The sequence below is a fragment of the Musca domestica genome, unplaced genomic scaffold (assembly GCF_030504385.1).
Source record: "Musca domestica strain aabys unplaced genomic scaffold, Musca_domestica.polishedcontigs.V.1.1 31, whole genome shotgun sequence".
Classification (NCBI taxonomy): Eukaryota; Metazoa; Arthropoda; class Insecta; order Diptera; family Muscidae; genus Musca; species Musca domestica.
This window is the reverse complement of record NW_026712309.1, coordinates 2,339,008-2,362,297: the sequence shown is the minus strand read 5'-3', so window position 1 is coordinate 2,362,297 and position 23,290 is coordinate 2,339,008. Positions and strand designations below refer to the sequence as shown.

The 23,290-nt window shown below is 36.4% G+C and overlaps 1 protein-coding gene across 1 annotated transcript in view; it reads left to right on the top strand.

Annotated features, from left to right (window-relative positions):
* LOC101887621 (Krueppel-like factor luna) overlaps positions 1 to 13,931 on the top strand; it is a 251,945-nt gene extending 238,014 nt beyond the window's left edge. Inside the window, exons 4-5 of the mRNA XM_059125010.1 lie at positions 7,185 to 8,294; positions 8,686 to 13,931. Of these exons, the coding sequence (XP_058980993.1) occupies positions 7,185 to 8,294; positions 8,686 to 8,858 (1,283 nt within the window). The 3' untranslated portion in view covers positions 8,859 to 13,931. The remainder of the gene's footprint in view (positions 1 to 7,184; positions 8,295 to 8,685) is intronic.
* The last annotated feature ends 9,359 nt before the right edge of the window (positions 13,932 to 23,290 follow it).

Sequence of the window (23,290 nt, the reverse complement as noted above, 5' to 3'; positions counted from 1 at the left end):
GAGTAAAATTTTATCAACCTATTTCAATTCGTTTAGAAGCTAGAGTGATTTAAATGGACATAGAATTTTCCGATTTTTTCAAAAAAGCGATTTATTATTTTTTTATTTGCAGATCTGTTTACTTTTTTATTAAATGACAAGGTTACGCCTTGTTCAGAAATTCTTCTAAAAATATTTTGATAATTTTTGGAATAAAAAATTTCGGACAGAACAAATCTAGATCACTGTGCGACGTAGCCAATGAAGTGATTGACACCCAATACAAGAACTTCGTCACACTTTTTAAAAATTCGCTCATTTTATATTAGATTTTGGACTCCTCAGACCTAGACATGCTCACATAAAAGGCCACTTACATAAATGGTGTGTCTTTGTCGAAAGATGCAGTAAATTTGAAAAAGAAAATTAAGAGCAGTATTGTTAAATAAATTCAGTGAAATGCTATATTAAAAATATAAGTGTTTTCCCTTAGGTCCTCCAAAAGTTCGCACATTTAATTAAACATACTCAAAGAATGAGATCTAATGCCAGCAATCAAATACCTGAAAAATATACCAACTAAGTGTATAACAGATACAGTTTTTCTCTCATATAGGAACTGTCCTTATCTTTCTATGAAATTAAATTAAATCCACCCTTCATTGCTACCAATAACGGCGTTACAAAGTATCTCCAATATTCTCAACTCGCTTATCTTAATTGCCCAAAATTTATTTCATTTCAAATCTGATTTGCCTCAAAAACAACATTCTGGCCAGCACCCTCAATTGCTAGTGGCACACAACCACCACCATCACCGCCACAAAGCAAGAAAACTTAAACATATTTAAAATTCTTTAAATGATGTGGAAACATGTCGCATGAACCGCTCAAACTAGCCTCAGGTTAAATGATTGCAAAAGTCGACGAGAACAGATGTCATGAGAACAAGTGGAAAATGAAGTGAGCTCAAGGTAAAGAAAACGTGGCTTCACAAAAACTAAAAACTCCTTCCGTCCGATATCGACGAATAAAGTCTCCCCCGAAAAAAAGCAAAATTCCTTTCATGGCAGAACCGTTTGAGTGCACGGTGAGCAACGACAACATGTCTGCTCCTATTAAGGCCATCATTTGTGGGGTTCCTTCATGTCCCCTGACAATAAACATCTTGAATAATTTAAATTACGTTTCATGAAAGTACCTTGGCGACAAAGCAAATGCTTAGCGAGCGATTTGCGGCAGCAACAGCAACTGGTGCCACTGCCTCTGACCCAGTGTCAATCCGAGTCAAATGCAAATCAAGAGTTCGACTTGAAATGTTTTTTTTTTCTGGTGCTGTTTGTTTTGGTTTTTTTTTTTTCGGCTGCCACTTGGCTGGCAGATTTTGACGCTGGTATTGATGGTGCTGAGCTGGCTGGCTGGTGGAGTGGTTGGCGGTGGTGGCTGGTGATGGTGGCAAATGTCTTGCCGTTTCCATTTCCAATTTCAAATCCATTTCCATTTGTTTTGCCAGCTTTGATGCAGTCAGTGGCTTGAGATCAGGTTAAATGGATCACGACTGGCACGGATTTGTTGTAAAGTGTTTCTTTGCCTGCTATTTACTGTTGTTGCAAATTTCAATGTGAGTATTATTGTTGTTGCTTTGCTCATTGTTTTTTGTTGTTGCTGCAGTGTCGTTACTCATTGGATTTAGCGGCATTAACAACTGATGAAGTGGTTGTAAATTGCACAACATACAACACAAGTGACGAAACATTGCTACCAATTCCGAACAGGTGTGAGTGACTTGAATTCAAACTCCAAAATCACAAGCCAACCTACAACAACAACAACACCCGTAATAACAACAATGCAAAAGGAACACATTCAGATACACACACACTTACTTTTTAAGTCAAGTCAGTCAAGAATTTTTACGATCTCAATTTTGAAGTTTGACCATGTTTTGACATATTTGTTGGCAGTATTGTAAAAGAATAATTTGTTCTATGTTGGAGGTAATTAAGAGTATAGAATGAATGTGAAAGGGGAGATTTTGTTAGATGCGAATATGTTTATGCTATATTGTTTAGCTTGCAAATTCGTCCCTCTTTAAGTTTGGGAAAAAAATTTCAAAGACTATGTCTTGCATTTGCATCGCAGCAAATGATGAGATTTATTAAATTCCATGTCTCGCTAATGACGTGTCCTGGGAGTGTGACGAAAGTTGCTCAGAAGTGATTTACCGTTCTCCAATTTAACTCTTGCGATAAATTGTTCTGCTTTAAACTACGGGCATGACAGGTGATTATATTATTAAAGGGCGATTTTTAAAAGCAATAGGAATGTGTTTGCAGGAAAGAAAAAATAAATAACGACAAAAACATAGATTGACTGCTGTCCCCCAAATGGTCCATCCGCTTTCGGCATATTTCCAACATTTCCACCGGTATCTTGCACGGGCACTTCTATATAGACTTGAGTTTTAACATATCCATACAAAAAACCAGTAAAGAAAGACTTAAAGTCGGGCGGGGCCGACTTTATGATACCGTACACCTCTTTGCTAATTTAGTAGAGCTCCACATAGCAATAAAAAGTTTTTATGGTAGAATTCAATCATACACGCTATGATTATAATTATAATTTAAAGTCCAAAAGACTAAATATGCCGAAGCATTTGTATCTTTTAAATTCGGACTTGTGTTGCACATTTGATATATATGGCAGCTATATCCAAATATGAACCGATCTTCATAAAATTTGGCAAAGATCTCTCTGAGCTGTATTTCATATATTTCCCTGAATATCGTTGTTACGGAGTGCATATTACGGCTGTGGGTAACAAATATAACAAATCGGATGAACAATATATTTGGAAGCTATAGCTATATCTGAACCGATCTTCACCAAATTTGGCATATTACTTTTTATACTCAATTCGGCCGTATGTGCCAAATTCCATCCCATTTGGGCAAATATTAGAGGTTTGGTGCACAAAAAAGTTAAATCGGACGAAGTTATATATGGGAGATATATCCAAATCCGAACCGATCTCGAAAAAAATCTAAAGGCTTTAATCAAGCGATCTAGGTGGCCAATTGACCAGCCCCAAACTGGAAATTAAATGTTTACCGAACTCCTGGAAATCAAGCTTTTGCATTTTGGACAAAAAATGTTCAACATCATGTCACGGTTATGTTCACAGATTTTGGTAATTGATAGCCGGTATTTCTAGTGGTCCGATGTCATAATCTTCATTATAATTATAGGGATTGTATCCGTTTTTCCGGTCATATCCCACCATAATGTAGCGGAAATAGTACCCATAATAATAAGGTCCAAAACGATTGCGGTATAAATACCATTATGGGGTAGTTAATTGGATTACATATGGATTATGTGGAGGAAATACCCGGTTACACGATTATTCGACCCGAAACTTCTGATACAAAATCCGGGTTTTATTCGGTTCCACAAAATTGGCTTGCACAAAATGCGTATCAGTTGAAAGCTTATGGAAACACCAATTCAATATATTTGAAACGGGTCCAGAGCAATACAGAAAATTGTTACTGTTTGTATCGGAACTTTTTGAAAAATCCCTAAAAATTCGAAAATGGACCAACTATAGCTGTATCGTATAGAAAAACTTCATTATAGCCTACAGTTTTGCCTTTCCATAATGGCGCTAAATGTGTTGGTATCTCTTGTAGTTCGGAATATATTGACACTTTTAAACAGACGTTCGGTATTTCTTTCACGAAAACATTACTTTGCTTTTTGGTTAAAAATACCTACCTGTGATAAAAACTTCCCCTCTTTCTCGGGACTATGTCCGAAAAACGGTCATACTCCCCATGGGCATTATGCCCGTTTTGGAAGCGGACATAATCCTCACATTATTTAGGGGATTTTCCCAAAAAAAAAAAAAAAAAAAAGCCGGGCATGATCCTCATAATTGTAATGTCGCCAGTAATCAGTGTCGTCGCCACCCCACTTAGAAGCCATGGCCCTTATGATATAGCGACTCGTGATTAATCCCCATACATGTGTGATTTCGCTATTGATATGAGCGACCTTCGTCTCCTCGCAGAGCGCACATTGCATCCCCTTCCATGTAGCCAGTTTTGTTGAAATCTCACTGAGTAATGATGTTGTATCGGTAGGAGTGGCACAAGGGTTGCTTCACCGAGTTCTTATCTGTAAATGATTCACTCGGATCCAAGTCTTGCCAATTCATCTACTGATTCAGGTAGGAGTATGATGTCTAGTGCTGATTGCGAGTACCCATAAATGTACGTATGTTTTGAAATTTATCAGTGTTTCTCATGATTCCCGCGGTACCACACAAACAGGTATTACGAAAGCCTATGGTTATATAGTTATGCTGGCATCTGGGAAGAACCGTCGCCTTCTTATATAGATGGTACACCCGGTGTCATGAAGAGGACCTATTGCAGTTCGCAGGGTTCCATTTTGACAGGCCTCTTTCACTTCGTAACACTAGCATTCACATACCACACTGGACCGCATAGCTCGCCACAGACTGACTCAGGACTAGGGCACACTTCTGTATTATTCCTCGACTAATGTGTGTGGATATGTCCTACACGGATGGTATATGTACGGAACTATATTGATGATCGGTAATTGAAAAGCGTTCTCTTCTAATGAAGAGGATTACAGCCTCAAAAGTCTTCGATATCGGCGCCAAAAATGATATCGGCCTGTATAAATCGCCTTTGTTGACATCATTGGCTCCAGTAGCGGGATCACCAGTCCCATTTTTCAGACTTCAGGGAGGATGTGGTTGGATATCAACAGGCTGAGATGCTGTGCTCAACTACCTTCCTTCTAGTTGTGTCAATATTACCATTAAGTTAACATCCAAGACGAAAGCTTTGTGAAAGACTTACCGTTTGCAATATCACCCATTGTAAACTGTGATCTAACGGTGGGAAGATATATAATACGTCGAATACTCTTTCACTCTGGGTATGTTGGACGATTTGAGCTAGATATAGCTAGATCGAGTTCGGAGGTGGACAATATCGATCCCCTCCTTCTGTCGCATTGTTCAAAAATATTTACTGCATAGAAAGAGAAAGAATAATCTGATTTTGATCCAACTTTGTAAATCGTAATATTTGCTGAGTCAGGTGGGAAAATAGACAATATAGACCCACTTTTTCTAGTACCTCACTCACAAAGAGTCGAAATTTTCAATAATTTTAACGCCTATAAAATGTGAAATAATCGTCAAATTATCTTTAAATTATATAGGTCTGGTATGATAATAGGGTAGATCGGTTTATTCCTTAGGGTTCCTCCCTCACGACTTGTCAAAATTGTGAATTGTGTAATATCTCTCATAAAACTCGAAATTTCACACATTTCAATACTTTTATTAACACAAGATCTGATGTGAAGGTGAAATATATCGGCCAACTCCTTCCGGTATCTCCTGCAGAGAGGGTCCAAATTTTAAATAACAATGCTGTCATGGTACCTCCACACAAACGGTTAAGATTTTGAGTAAAACTTTTTGCATAGAACTGGAAATACATAAATGTTGAATTTTCCTTTTGCACATTTTACACATCCTGATATTTTTATCAGTATTAGATGAAGTGGAGTACCTCGGTCCACTATATTTGGTACCTCACCCACATTTCAACTTTTTCGAAGAATTATCATATATCTCATATAAAGTAAAGGAGATGTTCAAATCTGGCAAGTTGAAATATTTATATTAAATTTGGGTCAGATACGAAATAGACAATATTGGCCCACTCCTTCTGAACCCCTCTAGTAATGGGCCAACATTTTGTATAATAATAACGCAAGTCGAAATTTATTTAATAAAAGAACAGGGTATACATCTGTCGGCAAAACCGAATGATAACTTGTTATATTAATCTTTATCGAAATCATATTGGATAGTCTATGGTAATGTAATATGGAACGAGAAATACAAATCCTCCACAAAATAAGTGGAAGCCAATTGCGAGTAGAATATTCCTCCCATATTTTAGGTCCCCTCGGTTTTAAATTTTAACTGTTCTAAAACCATAGTACGTATTCAAAAAAGCTTCATAGTGGGTATGATCTACTTCACATAAATTCCCAACCTAAACATTTATTTGTTACGAGTACCTCTAATAAGAATTCATAGTGGTGTAGGGTATCATAAAGTCAGTCTGACTTTTGAACTTTCTTTGCTGTTTTCTTTTTTTTTTTTTTTACTCAGACGCAGATACTGATATCGAATTCTAGGTATGTTTTTACAAATTTCATTCTTTTGATATAAATAAACTGGCTCTTAAATAACGTTTCTGTCAGAAAAGTTTCCGAACTTAAATTGTTTGACGAATTTCAAAATTCTGTGTCTTCTGGAAATTACAAACAATTCGACACTATAACATCTCCTTAAAATTCAAGGTCAAAATTAAGTATAAACAGATTTACTCAATCTGTCAAAATATATTTGACTTTGAAGTCGAATATTAAGATTTATAAATTCTAATCTTCATTCATTAGTCCTCTTAAGAAAACCGCTTTCCCACAATATATTTTCTTGAAAACGTTTGCATCCACTATTCTAAATTAGACTACATTTCCACCATTAATTATCCACTAACTTAGCTCGCAGCATGTCATCTGAGATATTTCGAACACCATGTCGTTTGGAAAATTATTGATTGCATTTCGTTAGAAAAAGACCAATGCCTGTAGGGGGGTCATCAATAAACTTGGCCAACTTGGTCAAATGTAATGCTAATTGCCAGATATCAGCAACGACATCATCGCCCAATGACTTCATACTGCGGCCGATTCTTTTTGGGAGGCCCAAAACCGCTTGATCATCATCATCATAATCGCCACCATCATCGTGAGCAAGTGTTATGGCAATAATTTGTCAGAGTCTTGTTGCAATTCAAAATAAATCCATTAGCATGATTTATAAACTATACGGCAACAACAACACCAACAACAAAAGATAAAGTCGTTTTGTTGTGAATTTGCCATGGACAATTTGCCGTCAAAATTGTTAGAAGAGATCATTACTTTCCGGGTGGACAGACTGTGGCGATGTTATGCGATATGCCAATTTTAGAGATTGTAAATGATTCGCAGCTTCAAAACTATGTCGTCTTATTTATGATGAGGTGTGCGAAGACTTGAGATTTTAACAAATGTTCACTTTTTCTTTTTTTTTGCAGGATCTCACAGCCAAGGCTACAAATCATCATCTTCATCAGCGGCATCATCATCAGCCGCCGCCACAGCACTGATTAAAAGCAATTACAACAGTTTATCATCCGCACCATCATCATCGGCCGCATCAGGTGCCTTTCGCAGCAACGCATACAACAGCAATAACTCACACCACCACCACAACAACAGCCGCAGTTCGCCTTTCTCCTCAGCCTCGGCCTCGGCGTCAGCAACGACGGCCCAAATGGCTTTAAATCGTCAATATTCCACATTTTCAAGTGCCTCAGCAGCAGTAACCAAACTGCCCATACCACCGTTTTTGGCTGCCTCGCCATTTCTCTTCACCTATCGACGACTCAAGGATGAGGCCAGCAACAATGGTGCCTACATGGGCAGCAGTGGTCACAGCAATGGCAGCTCATCTGCATCCTCGCAATCAGCTTTGACCTCTTCGCTACATGCCCACTCGCCCATTGGTTCATCGACATCTTCCTTTTCCAGTGCTAATTCCGCCGCAACGAATGGAGCCACAAGCGGTAGCAGCGGTGCGACTTCATACTTTCAAGACTACGATCGCAAGTTTAGCTTGTTGAGCCTGTTTAAAAATCCCTATAAATACACCATGGAACGTCGAGCTGCGGTCCATGTACCACCCACGGGTTTTGGTAGTAGTGGTGGAGCTGCAGCCGCTGCTCTCTCATCGGCCTTCTCCATGGCAAGTCCAGCGCTAACGGCTTCGGCCTTTAGTCCCACCGCCCATGCGGCCGCTTTAAGCCATAAAGTTCAAAGTGCCAATGCATCGGCGGCCACATCGCCTTGGAAGCTAATGGCCGAAGCGCATCATCACCAAAGTTCGCCATTCAGCCATTCCTATCACCAGGGGGCATTTAGTGCAATAAACACCGGCGATCGTAAGAATACGTTCAGCAGTATTGTGCCGGGCGGCAGCAGTGCATTTGGACGTTCGGCAGATGCGAGTTCAGTGAGCGGGGCGTCGAATGGTTGCAGCAGCGATGCGGCCAAGAATCGCAAGGTGCACAAGTGTGACAACGAAGGATGTGATAAAGTTTATACGAAAAGTTCGCATCTCAAGGCGCACAAGAGAACGCATACAGGTAAGAAGTTCCCCAAAAAAATAGAAAAGCCATTTGGAAATCTAAGGTAGAATTACACATGCATACCCAGCAAAAATACTTATTACAAATCGGATTACGAGAAGAACATTTCGCACGAAATATTTAGTATTTGGTGGGTACTTAAAAACGAGGATATAAGTTGGTCTGTTTTAGAACTGAAAGAATGGTTAACAAAATAAGTTATTTCAGAACTTATTTATCGTCTTACGGTAAGCAGATATTAAATACATATTTTGTGTGACATGTCCTTCCGACTTGTAGTTAAACCCCATTTGTAATGATTATGTTTGGAGGATATATATATTCACCACCAAATTCCTCATTTTCAGCTTATTTCTTCTAAACAAATTTTATTTTTTTTAATTTTCAGGTGAAAAACCCTATGTCTGCACCTGGGAAGGTTGTGTCTGGCGTTTTGCCCGTTCCGATGAATTAACCCGCCATTATCGCAAGCACACCGGTGTCAAGCCCTTCCGCTGTCAACTTTGTACCCGTTCCTTTAGCCGTTCGGACCACCTATCTTTACACATGCGTCGACATTGAAGTCTCACCTGATGAGATTTCCTGACAACAATTTAGATCAATTCATGTTCATACTAAACAAAACAAAAACAACTACAACAGTAGTTAGCCAATTCTAATTGTACATTTTGAAAAAAAAAAAACAAAACTATTTCTATTTAAATATTTAGTTTACTAATTTGTTCTATAATTTAAGAGAAATACTCGTAGCGATAAGCAAAATATCAATGTTGGTTGCAATGTTAGATTGGATGGATGAGACAGGATAATTTCTGATTATCATTAAAATCCCAAATCATAACTGTCGTTTTAAAGGACAAATTCTAAGTGTTTCAACATATCTTGAACTGTGTCAATCACTTTACACTTTTATGATCATAATATGACTGAAAGTTTTTTTGGATATAAAGGTCCACGTTTCGCTAAAGCCCCCATATAAAACCTTTAAAGAGGAATGTTCCAAAAAATTAAGAATGACTTCATGAAAAAAGGTTCTATCTTACGAATTACTCAATAATAACGTTGTACCTTTTTAAAAGCTTTTAATGGTAATATCAAATAATCACGGCTTATCCCAACTCAGTAATAATGCTAGTTCTAGTTCTTTTTGTATCCTTAAATCAGACATGGATATCGTTACACTTGTAAATGTCAAATTATGTTCTGTATGAGTTGCCATAAAAATCGAACGCAGACGATTAGCATATACTCTGAAAAATTGAGTTAGTGAAAAGGGAAAGAGAACGATCAATGCACCCAAGTCGCTATATTATTAAAACTAATTAAATCACGAAAATCCACTAAAGAAGTTCCCTCTGAGTACTTTACCCTCTGGAAGAGAATTGTCTACATAGGTCTACGTTTTAGTATAACACGCTACCCGAGATATTCGGAATTGCCAGGATTGTCGCTATATTATGCACCTGAAATGCGTCAAATTTCGTATTTGATGTTCGTAATGGGTACTACAACCGGAAAATTGTCTGTGCAGGTCCACGTCTTAGTAGCCCCCATGCTACGGTACCTCTCTTCAGTTGCTATTTTGATGATAATATCGACAGTATTCACTGGTATTGTATTCAGCGGTATTGTTTCGAATTTTGTATTTGAAGTTCTGAATCGTTTCTACAGCATATGACAAAAAAATAGTTATCCAGCACCTCGTCTTCGTATAGGTCCCATATAAAGGTTTTCATTTATTTGCAAAATTCCCAAGTCCTTGCTATCGCTGTTGTGTAAATTTCAATAATTTTTATTGTCATAACATGAAATTTCCAAAAGTTATCAGGAACTTGCTATAATTAATAAAGAAAAAACAAAAAACAAGAAAAAACAAACAACAAAAACCCTCCGCTAAAATCATCAAAATACGTGATATGTGGAGGTAAGGTTATATGGGGCCTATACGAAAACGTGGACCTGCATTGTCATAAGCTATTACAATATTCAAATGCTAAATTTGAAAAAAATCTGTTCATAATGTAGCTAAAATCATCAAAATACTGAATATCGGGGGTAACGTTATATGGGGGCTATACGAAGACATGGACCTGCACAGACAATTTTCTGTCTTAGCCTGTATTATTCATTACGATCTTCAAATACCAAATTTTAAACAATTCCGGTAAATAATGTCGCTAAAATCATCAAAATACCGAATATCGGGGGGTGCCGTTATATGGGGGCTATACGAAGACGTGGACCTATATGGTCCGTTTTCAACACAAAAAGTCCTGCATAATACACATTTGAATAAATTTTTATCAACTCACTTAATTTCGTTCGGAAGCTAAAGTGATTTCCACAGACGGAGAACTTTTAACACCCTTCGTACCGCTATGTCGATTGCACCAATTTCCTGCTACATTAGTTGTTACATATTGCAAACAAAAGAAAAAAAAAATATTCAGAAACACCATAATAATTTGGATGGTATATATTGGAACACTCTTTAATTAGAATTAACCCATATTTCAGAATTGTTACGCTAAAAGTACAGTGCTTAGTACCTTTAAGTACTACTATGTAAAAACATCCATTTCCACCAATGCACTATGGGTAAAAAGCATGATTTTTTGGCATAAAGTCATTTTTTTTTTGGTTTCATATTTTGAAATTTAACTGATTTCCTAAATGTAGATACCCATATTAGAAAAAAAAATGTTTAATATCAATACGGGTGGCAACCCTTTTTTGCTGGCGAGCTTTTAAAGTCAGCTGTTTGAAAGTCACTTTGTTTTGGTACAACTGGCGGTAAAGATCAGCTAAGTTCAAGTGCTTCTGATTTGACAAAATTGAAAAAAATAAAATGTGTAATTATGGAAAACGTTAGTGCAGGTATGTAAAATTAAGACGAGGTGCCCTTTTTGTCATAATTGTCTGTTGTTGTAATACAGTGAATTGTTTCGTTTATGTATAGCTTTATATAAAATCTATAAATTGTAGTTGTGTTCCGTGGAGTGTAACTTGTGAATGGCAAAGCATTGCAAAAAGGTATAAATGCCAAGTTATTAACAAAAGTGTGTTAATTAATGAGTAACTAGCCTTTTTTGTTCTATTTTGTGCCAACACGTGTTTTGCAGATAAACATGTGTTTGTCCATGCAGCGCTTATTGAAATTTGGAGAAGCAACAATCGCTCAGAAGATGCACTTGTGAAATATGTGTTACAGAATATCAATAATATCAGTTTAAATGAAGACCAAATGCGTTTGATATCAAAACAAGTGAAAGATTTTGTTAATTATATAAAAAAGCATTTGCCAAAGTGCATCCGTAAACTAGAGCGATTTAAAACTAAACATTCAAAATGGCTTAGCAAAAGTATAATTATTGTAATGAATGAGCAGTATGTTTCTCCAAATCATCATAGCCGATCGGCCAGATCGGCTATATAGCAGCGACATGAAATAGTGCCCCAAATCATATGAAAATTCGTAGGTCATCTTGGGGGCATAAAAATGAATACAAATCAAATTTCACTTCAACAGCTTCATAAATAAAAAAGTTGGGTCAAATAGGCCAGACCGGCTATATAGCAGCTACATAAGAAATAGTGCCCCAAATCATATGAAAATTCGTAAGTCATCTTGGGGGGGCTTAAAAAATGAATACAAACCAAATTTCACTTCAATAGCTTCATAAACAAAAAAGTTGGGTCAAATCGGCCAAATCGGCTATATAGCAGCTGCATGAAATAGTGCCCCAAATCATATGAAAATTCGTAAGTCATCTTTGGGGTATAAAAAATTAATACAAACCAAATTTCACTTCAATAGCTTCATAAACAAAAAAGTTGGGTCAAATCGGCCAGATCGGCTATATAGCAGCTATATGAAATAGTGCCCCAAATCATATGAAAATTGGTAGGTCATCTTGGAAGCATAAAAAATGCATACAAACCAAATTTCAATTCAATAGCTTTGAAATTAGAGTTTATGCCAAAATAAACGAAAAAAAACCCATAGTGCAATGGTGCGAAATATTAAAATAATAAAGGAAAGCTCTTTATTATTTAATATTTTCTAGAATTTAGTAAAAATGTCCATGCACACTGTTTTTAATCTCTACCCACCCCAGGAATTACCCCCATACTAACTTTAGAAACTCTTGCCAAAACTCTAACTCTGCTCTAACTCAAATTTAGTAAATTTTTAGTAGCATATCGAATTTCGCAAAAAAAAAGTTAATTGCCAGAGGAAGCTAAATTTCAAGTTTCCAACCGCAAAATATTCAGAACTTTTTAGCTACATGCGAATTTTCAGTTTTTAGCATTTATTTAGTACGGCACTTCATCTAATAAATCTTATCCATGGAGATTTTAGCCTTTTTCGATTCCAGGTGTTATACTATTACTAGGGGCTTTAATTATTGTCCTTCTTTCCGCCTTTCATTGTAACCGACACTCAAAGCCAATTGGATGTCTACCTTAAATTATACAACTATATTAATGCTCAAGGAGGCCTTAAGAAAACCATACTCAAATTATAAAATAATAACTTTGAAAATAATTAAATTATTTCTCAAATACGATAAGAAACAAGCATAAAATTCCAGACAATAATTAAATTAAGCTACACTCTTTAGAATTCATCACTTATTAAATTACGAAATATTTATCTCTTTCTCTCTTTGCCTAACTATTACCATAGTTATATTGTGTAAATGTATTATTGTTCTTTCATTGTTGTACAATATAAATTAAATAATATTTATGTACAATTGTATCTGTATTTGTATTTAGATTTAAGTTTTTTTCTTCGCTCTCGTGTAACGTATTTATTTTTTTGCATTAAAATTTTAGTAAACATTTTTTTTGTAACGATTTTATTTGTTCGTACTTGTAGTTAGTTCAATTTTGTACATAGACAAAAACAACAACAGCAAAAATATATAGTATAAAGTATCTCCTGTTCACTCTGTCTGGCGGTCTGTCTGTCCGTATGACAATGGTGGCCAGCGGTCAGTGGTTACACTTGAAACAAAGCCAACATGTGCCAAACACACAAAAAGGCTGCTGGTGCATATAAACGTAACTAAATCTGGTATCTAATATCTATTACAAAAACAAAAGCAAAACAAACAAACTAACCGACCAACCACACAGACAAACATACTAAGTATGAATGTATACAGATTTAATTAGAGGACCGAACAACTAACCGAACAATCAAACCAACTAAACACAACAAAAAAAACAATACAACAATCATAAAACATTCCATCCGAGATCATTGTTTTTTTATTATTTGTAGTTGTTGTTGTTATTGGCATACTCTGTTTTTGTTGTTCTCGAATTTAAATTAACGAAAAATTTGCAATTGATTGCGGATAATAAAACACCAATTCTCACTCGCTCACTTGGCCGGCCAATCGACATCCGACAACGTCAATACACAATTACAATGACAACAACAACAACGGCAACGGCAACAATAACAATACCAATAACAACAAAGTAATACAAAACAAAAATACATATCAGACAATTTGAATGGTGCTCAAAATCTGTTAACTGTTTCTAAACCAAGTTTAGTGCATATACATATATTTTTCTATACACATACATACACACATGTTTACAACAACCGCAAATATTTATACAAATAAATAATAAAGTTATTTTAATATTTTTCCAACGAATTATAGTTGTGGTATTTTAATTGATTTAATTAAATGAGGTTATGTCAGTGATTGACAGTTTGACATGTGTGATAAGTAATTACGTTTGACATTCGTTGTAATGATGGCGTCAAACAAATTAAAAAAAAAAAACAAACACCCACTGAGTGGGGTTTTCTCCGTTTGTTCATGGTCATTGTGTGTAAATTAATTAGAAAATGATATACTAATAATTTGAACTTTCATGGAAAGGACAACATTTAAAGAGAAAAGGGTACAGTTATAGCCTCGTCACGTTTTGACGACCATTGATATATCTCTTAAAATTTTCCAAAATTTCCATTTTTTGAAAAAAAAAAAACAAATAAAAAAGCTGCATATGCCGAACTTTGAATACCCTCCACAATTTGGAACGAATTTGGCAATTTTCCAAAAAATAAAATCCGCTAAATATGCTCTTAAAATCTTAAAAATACCGAATGTTACATTAGGGTCTATACGACGACGTGGAACTGCATCATAAAAATACCAAAAATAGGGAGGTACTATTATATGGGGGCTATACCAAAACGTGGACCTACACAGACCATTTTCTGTCATAGGCTGTACTATCCATTACGAACTTCAAATACCAAAATTTGAAGCAATTTGGGGGAATAATGTCGCTAAAGCCATCAAAATACGAAATATAGGGAGGTACCGTTAGATGAGGGCTATACCAAAACGTGGACCTGCACAGACAATTTTCTGTCATAGACTGCAGTATTCACTACGAACATCAAATACCAAATTTGACACAATTTCGGTGAATAATGTCGCTAAAATCATCAAAATAGCGAATATCGGGAGGTACAGTTATATGGGGGCTATTCGAAGACGTGGACCTGCACAAACAATTCTCTGTCTTAGGCGGTAGTATCCATTACGAACTTCAAATACCAACTTGGAAACAATTCCGGTGAATAATGTCGCTAAAATCATCAATGTACCGAATATCGGAAGGTACCGATATATGGGGGCTATACAAAAACGAGGAGGCTATAACTACATGGCCAATTTTTAATACCAAAAGTCCTGCAGACATACAATACATTTAAGTAAAACTTTATCAACCTTCTTCATTTCGATCGGAAGCTAGAGTGATTTCCACAGACGGACGGACATCGCTAAATCGACATAGAATTTTATGCTTATCAAGAATATTTATACTTTGTGGGGTCTAAAATTTATATTTCGAGGTGTTACAAACGGAATGACAAAACTTAATATACCCTCCACAAAACTTCATCTGAGTCTGTATCAATTTGTACTACGAACTAGCATATTTCAAACTTATCTATCATTTTACCAGAACTATGCGATATTTTGCAATTTTTAGCGAATAACAAAGAATGATAGATATTAAAAACAAGTAAAAGAAAACTCTTAAAGTAACAAAAAACAAATTAAAAGAAACTTGGAAAATCTACAAATTTTAGCAATTTAAAAACATTTAGTATGTTACGGCGAAACTTTATGTACTCTCAACCATTAGCTAAAGAAAACATTTTATATAAAAGTATCTGGATTTAAACGTATTCCACTTTAAACAACAAATAACAGCAAAATCGGATTGAGAATGCGGTAAAGTTGACAGAAAGCCAAGTGGTTGGAGCTGTAATATGTGGGCCATACCAAAACTGGAACCTATATAGGCAATTTCCTACTACAAAGATTGTTATCTATTGCGATCCCAACTTTCAAAAAATTCCGTGGGTAAATAAAAATACCCCAAATCGGTGGGTAGCGTTATATGGAAGCAGTGGACCCATTTGGACAATATTTTGACACCGGTTGTAGAACCCATTATGAACTACAAAACCCATTACAATACAAATTACACAAAAACCTTAGAAAATATGACTTAAATCGTTAAAATGCCGAATGTCCGAAGGTACCGTTATATGGAGATATATATAGGAAAATGTGGACCCACATATATATTATTCTGCCGCCGGAGCTAGAACCCAACAACAGTTACCGCATTTTGACAAATCCGTGGAAAATGTGTCTAAAAGTATCAAAATACCGAATATCGGGAGATACCGTTACATTGAAACTATTGTAAAACACTAACTCTTAATACAAAATCTGAAACGATTCCGTGCAAAAATGTGGCAAAAATCATCAAAATAACGAATATAGTTATGAACCGTTATATGGGGGCTATACAAAAACGTGGACCTATATATGTTTCGCCACCGGAGCTAGTACCCACAAATACCGATTTTTAGACAAATCCGCAGACAAATGTGGCTGAAATCATAAAAATATCGAATTTCAAGAGGTACCGTTGTGTGGGGGCTATACCAAAACGTGTACCAATATATTTCATTTTCAATACCAACCATCCTAGACACAATACAAATTGTTCTACCAGATTTTGAAGCTCTACGACAAATAATGTGGACTGTATCGTGACTTTACACAGACGGACAGACAGACAGTCAGACGGACATCGTAATATCGGCTTAAAATTTTATGCTGATTATGAATAGATATACCTTATGGGGTCTTCGACGAATATTTAGGGATGTTACAAACCGAATGACAAAGTTTATATACCCTCCTTTTCAAGGTGGAGGTCTAAAAAGTGTCAGCGGGACCGAACTTTTAATATCTTTGGCGATATCGATTGGACCCAAAATGCCAAAATTTGGAAAACATGGCCAAAACGTAAAAAATACTTGAAATTGGGGTCACACTTACATGGGGGCCATTCTCAAAAGTTAACTAATACGACCCATTTTCTGAAGTGTCTTTGTATATGATCGAAGCTATGTAAAGGCCTTAATAAAGATGTTGAAACGTGATCAATTAGCAGAAAACAAGAAACAAAGCCAATTGCGAACTCCAAATGCCAAGTTTTAGATAATTCTATTGAAAAATTAAGCTAAAATCAAAAAAATATCTGGCGGTTCCTTTAAATTTGGTTTGTTACATAATTTGGACCTATAGGGCATTTTCAATACCAACGGTTTTACGGACCTAAAATACATTTGAGAAACATTTTATCAATATACTTTATTTCGATCGGAACCTATCATGATATATATATATATATATATATATATATATATATATATATATATATATATATATATATATATATATATATATATATATGAATTCTTGTCATTTAGATTTAGAAGATTTAAACTATTGAGTAGAATTTTAATAGAAATAATTCTGTAGAATATTTTCACTTGCTGTGATTCCGCAAAAATATACATATTGTTTACTCGCTTGATTGTTCAATGTTCTACTAAATAGTATTCGTGTTTTGTCTGCTGTATTCCCGAAGTCACTTTATATCTAAAATGAACGGATTCCAAGGAATTTTAATCTGAAAATTTCAAAAAAATGTGGTAGAAGTGGACTTGTCCCCTATATTATATAGGATACTTTGCGATGTAAACATTCAAAATGCCGATGCATATGTCTTCTATTTTCATAATCTGCTGCATTTTCCCCATTAATTATAGAATCAATTGGATTTGGTCGCACAGTGCAATTAATGCAGCTTCTTAACAAGATGTGACATCAGATTATAATCAAAGTTCAAAAATCTCTTAAATTTCTGTTTTAGAATGTAATCATTTTTATACCCGCATCATACTATCCTGGGTATATTAACCATCCCTCTCTCTCTCTGTTGTTATCACGCTATCTTTCGAACGAATTGATATAGAAGGCTTAAATTCTGCACATATGTTTATTTTGTCAATAGGCAGGTTAAGTTCGTAAATGGTCCATGTAGGTCCACGTTTTCTATTCGATATTTTGACGATTTTAGGTAGAATACTCACCGAAATAGTTTGAGATGTCGTATTTGAAGTTCGTAATGGATGCTACAGCCTTTGGCAGAAAATTGTTTACGCATGTCCAGGTTTTCGTATAGCTCCGATATAACGGTACCTCCCTATATACGGTCATTATTATGATATTCACCGTTTATTTCAAGTTTTGAATTTGAATATTGTAATGACTTATGACAAACAATGCCTATGTAAGTCCACGTCGTACAGACACCAGTATAACGACTATATTCGATATTTTGAAGATTTTAACAGAATTTTTAACGGATTTTATTTTTTGAAAATTTCCAAATTCGTTCAAAATGGTGTAGGATATTCAAAGTTCGCCCGGCCGAACTTACTGCTTTTTAACTTGTTTAGGATACAATGGATGTATCGAAAAAACATACACAATCCTATGCTGCCCAAAGGGTGTATATCAATTGCTTGCCTCAACTCAGGTCCACGCACAGCATGATTTAAATAGAAAGTGATGAATAATTTAAAACAAAATTTATTTATTTCAACACAACAATCCAGCTTCCAAGTCAATAAATTTTTAACTGACTATACTTTGAGATTGTGACAAAGGCACTTCATTGAATATTTCCATCAACTTTGTTGGATATAATATTTTTATTTTCTCGAGTAATAAATGGAATGAGAAATGTAATACACCCACTTTATTTTGGTGGAGGGTGTAGATATTGTTAGCATTTGTAGTAAAAATGAGTGTAGCAGAAATCCGCTTGGTATCTGTTATTTTTGCTTTAAAAGGGAAAAGTTACTCTTTGTAAATTTCGACTGCTTATATTCAAACTAGGACTAATTTTGAAAGAAATAATACGATACACTAAGCTTGGATCAAATCGGATATGTCCTTTTGAGTAATCTTACAGCCAGACAGACTGTCTGATGTACAGATATGGCTAACTCGTCTCCAAATTTTCTCAAATGTATTCTATCCAAAGAGATTGCATCAAATGATTTCCCTTCTATGGCCGTAAGGCTGAGGGTTTAAAGAAAAATGTGTTGAATAACTCTGGTTTGATCTAAGGATGCCTAGCTACCCGGGTTTCCACAACTGCTTTACCCGGAGACCTTTGGTCCATTGTGTTCATGCGAGGAAGAAATGAGAAATTTGGGAATAGTTAAGATGAAGAAGGGAGAAGGAGAATAAACGATTTGTAAAGAGAAGTGTTGTTAGCAGTGTGTTGCCTAGCCAGGGAATGCCTTTGGCTATCTTGTATATGATGATGCGATTTATGTTTGAGAAGATCGTATATACCCCATCTGCCAAATGACCTATGTCTCTTGCTGGATTACATCGAAATCTACAAGTAGATGCCTGTCTTAAACTTCACATAGTTTTCAGTAGACAGGATCACTATTGTCCCATTTTGAGGTCAGTGACCAGTCAGTATGCCTTCCACGTTTCTTAGATCAGACTTACTAAACGATAGAAGAGAGCTTGTTCTTTTCGAGAATATCAGCCACTTCATTCCCCACTATGTTGTTATATCCTGGAACCTATCAAAGCTTAACGCAATCACGGTTTTCAATGCTTTATTGCAGTCAAGAGTGACTCTCGATTTTAAGGCACTTAACGTGATTGCATTGTGGGCCGCTTGACTATCGAGTGGTTCTCTTATGCTATTGCAGAGTTCTCTTACCATTTCCGACTGAAAAACGCTGCAATCGGAACCGTCTGTATAAATTTCCAGACCGTCCAAAGGAGGTTCACCACCAGTTCAGGCGTCCCCCCGTATCGTTCTGTTGGTATCGCCCTGCCCATTTTGGCGTCATTTTTGCCACTTCCTCTTATGTTGATAACTCTTCGTGAACTATAACGCTACACCACTCTATTTGTTTTGGGCATTTGCTTGTAACGTTCAAAAGGAATCGAAAGGTACCCATAGTACCTCTATTTTTATCCATGGAATAATATACTAAGCCGATTTATACATATTGATCCTCCCATTGGTCCATGTACTGTTTGGTCCAAGTACAAAGTTGCTGCCGATTTGGTTATTAACTAACCTGAAAGCCGTTATATGTTTCTGTAAGTAAACAACAACAATTACTAAGTTGGGTAGTGGCACTAATACTCTCTCGGAAGCTTTTGATATAAAGAGTTTTCGAGGTTTTATTCTACCAGATCATATCAAAACCTTGACTACACGAAATATTTACACAAAGTTTCTTCTTAAATTTTAAGACTTCAAATCGATTAAATTTTGTATGGAATTTAAATCTCATTGCCGATATTAATAATAAATTATAGAAAGCAATTTATTGTCTTATTAGCCAGACGTCTGACTAGATTTTATTGCACCAATGTGTGCAAAGTTATAAACCTGCTATCTGTGTCCCAAAATTGCAGATTCGTATTTTTTCGTTCATTTCAAAACAATACAGAATATTACAGTTATAAATGTTGGAATCGCATTCGTTGTGAACATTTGAAAGTTTCAAAGCTATTACTTTGCAATAAATAAAATGGAGATAAAACGAATTTTCAATTATCGAAAATTTTACAGTTCTTTTTTCCATAAATTTTAGTCGGTGAGAAACGGACAACAAAAAAAAAAAAAAAAAAAAAAAAAAAAAAGATAAACATTTGCAGCAATTACTTGCAGCTCAGACACACAGAGAGTTTTGCAAGCATACAACACTCTCTGTGTGTGAGCAGATTGGAAAAACATACACAGGTGCATATGGTTATGGATGGATCGATGGATGAATAGCCAGGCTAGGCATTATGACACATAAGGTGAGCATTAACACGCTTAGTTAGTGGTGGAAATCACTGACTTGGGCTTTGCGAACACACAAAGGTGCTACCATCGTGGCGACCAAATGAAATCGACTCAAACTATGTCTGTATACGAATCCGATCTGATAATGGATTGTGTGGCAAACGACAAGATGACGATCGAGACGAAAAGATATGACGATATGCTTTTTGGTAAATCTTGATGAACAGAAAGTGGGAAATGAACGTTAAATTTACGTTTGAAATAATTACAGGCAACAACGAAAAATCATAGCAGAGAGCAAAAGATATAAGACACGGTTTACACTGTGGTGCATTTAGAGGGGATTTTAGGGAGATACTGGTTGCAAAATAATGTGGAAAAAAATTAGTTGTAGTTTGGAGTTTGGAAATTTTGGAATACGTTACAGGCAGATACTGGCGCACCCGTGTTATCTTACTTTGTCAGAAGTGATTTGATTTTAAGTTTCTGTAATCAGACAAATTTCCATAGATTAATATGGGTTGAAAGACCATAGATCAATAAGAGAGAGGAATACGATTAAACCCGAAGTCATGATCCGCAAATCGTACTTTATTCCCTCTATAAGCGCGGTCTTGACCGTCTAGGCATTTTTAAGAGAAATTTTACCAGTGACATTCTTTGGCACAAATGAACAATAATGAGATCGGTAACGGAACAGCGATCTTCGATGTTGGGAAGAAAAAATGGCTAGAAAATATTCTTAAGCTGGCCATCCTGCAGGTTCTCCTGGCTTTGGAATCAATGATTGATTGACTAACTACATATTGAGGACTTTTGTTTATTATGGGAGAAAAAAAATCTAAAACAAATAACGTGGTTATTGATGATCGGGAATTCGACGTTTATGATGTCTCGTAGGCATGATTGCGAATGACTCGTGGATAATCGGGAACTATGATGTCGGGTTGTTCTCGGTTGGTACTCGGATGGTTAAAGTGTAATTAGCCAACAATTCGAAGGTGATCGGGTACTCTTGGGTGACCGTCGGAGGTTGACAAATGAAGAAGATCGGAAATAACTATGTCTGTGTTCGGCGTTGGGAGTGGTGATGATTTGAAGGTAATCGGCAACTTGTGGATTATCGCCAGATGCTGATTAGTGCGGAAGATCGGGAATTACGATGTTGCGTTCGGGGTTCAACGATTTGAAAATAATGGGGAACTTATGGCCGTCGGTTGTTAACGGGTTTAAGTTTGTCAGAAAAAGGAGGTTTAGAATGTTGACGATTTAGTGGTAATCAGGGCTTAAGATGTTGATGTTCAGGTTCAGGAGGAGGGTTGAGAACTTGTGGCAGTTCGCTGTAGAGATGCTCAGGACGTAGACGTAGACGGATGAGATTCGTTCGGCTCTGTGGATATTCTCGGGGATCGATGTATAGGCCTTCGCAGACGGATTCTCTATCCCTCGTTCAAGTTCCGCAACAATCTTAAAATAGTATCGGCAACCGATGTGTCGGACTTTGCAGGTGGGTCGAAACTCATTCGGGCTCGGCCACTCACTGTGGGTATGTTCGGTTTTAGCTATTCGGATCGTCTACAATGGCTGGGAATTTATTCTAGTTAGCACTACTACCTTTACTCCACTACCAATGTTTGAGCTATAATATGACACAGCGAGTCAAAGCTCCTGCGGAACAAATAGCAGAAGCCTATGTGTAAATGAATTACCGACCACACAAATTTATGAGAGCCAGTCTTGGAAATGGTGTTCTAAGCTAACGTTTTTTTAGTCGGATTACGGCAAATTATTTAAGAAATCACTAGCTTCCCTTTGGCAAGCCCATTGCATTATCAAGCATGTCTCGTCGTGGAACAAACCGAACACCGGCCCTATCAAGTCAATGAGATTTACTCGCCTCATACGGTAAACTGCATACAGCCGAAAATCAACGAATACTGGGGTTGTTGGTCGGTGCTGGTATCGTCCCACGTTCTTGTAGAGTTGCAGTGCCCGTTTTTTGTTGTTACTATTTTACAATGGATGCTGTTGTATATTGTGACTAATGTATGTGATAAAATCATCGAGATACAGGGACTGGATGGGGTGACACTGGATCTTTCTTTAAGCGACAAATATCAACGTACGAATCTGGAGCAGCAATAAAACTGCAGCTGGAACATTCCGCAAGGGATAAAAAAAACTTATTGCTCTCTATTCATATAGGAACGATGTAGGGACGTTTGTCACAACGGTCTTACCTGTTCTGACCTATAGATGCCTTGTTTGGTGGCATGCGATTGAGTCCAGATCGCTTATGTCAGCAGTAGCTCTCCAGAGCACTACTCAATCTGCATCGATTTCCAGTCATTGCATCTTCATCGGTGTAAATCCGACTGTCGGTTTTGGTCCGAACTTGGTACAACGTAATTTTATTATAGAACTTAGATCGACTAAAGAGATTGAAAATATCCGTCCACTGTCTCGGGGACCTCCCTCACAAAACATTAACATTTTCTTAGAAAAAAAATTGACCACATAGAACGAAAAATTATCATCCAATTTTGTTCAAACCTTGCTAATCCTAATATTCGTGTCAGTACTAGGTGTGGTGCGAAAATGGACAATATCGGCACCCTCCATCAAGTACCTCCCCCACAAAGGGTCAAAAATTTGAATAATCATAAAATGCGAAATAAGTATTCGACTCTTTTCAGATTCCGCGCATCCTTATATTTATATAAAACGAGATCTGCTTT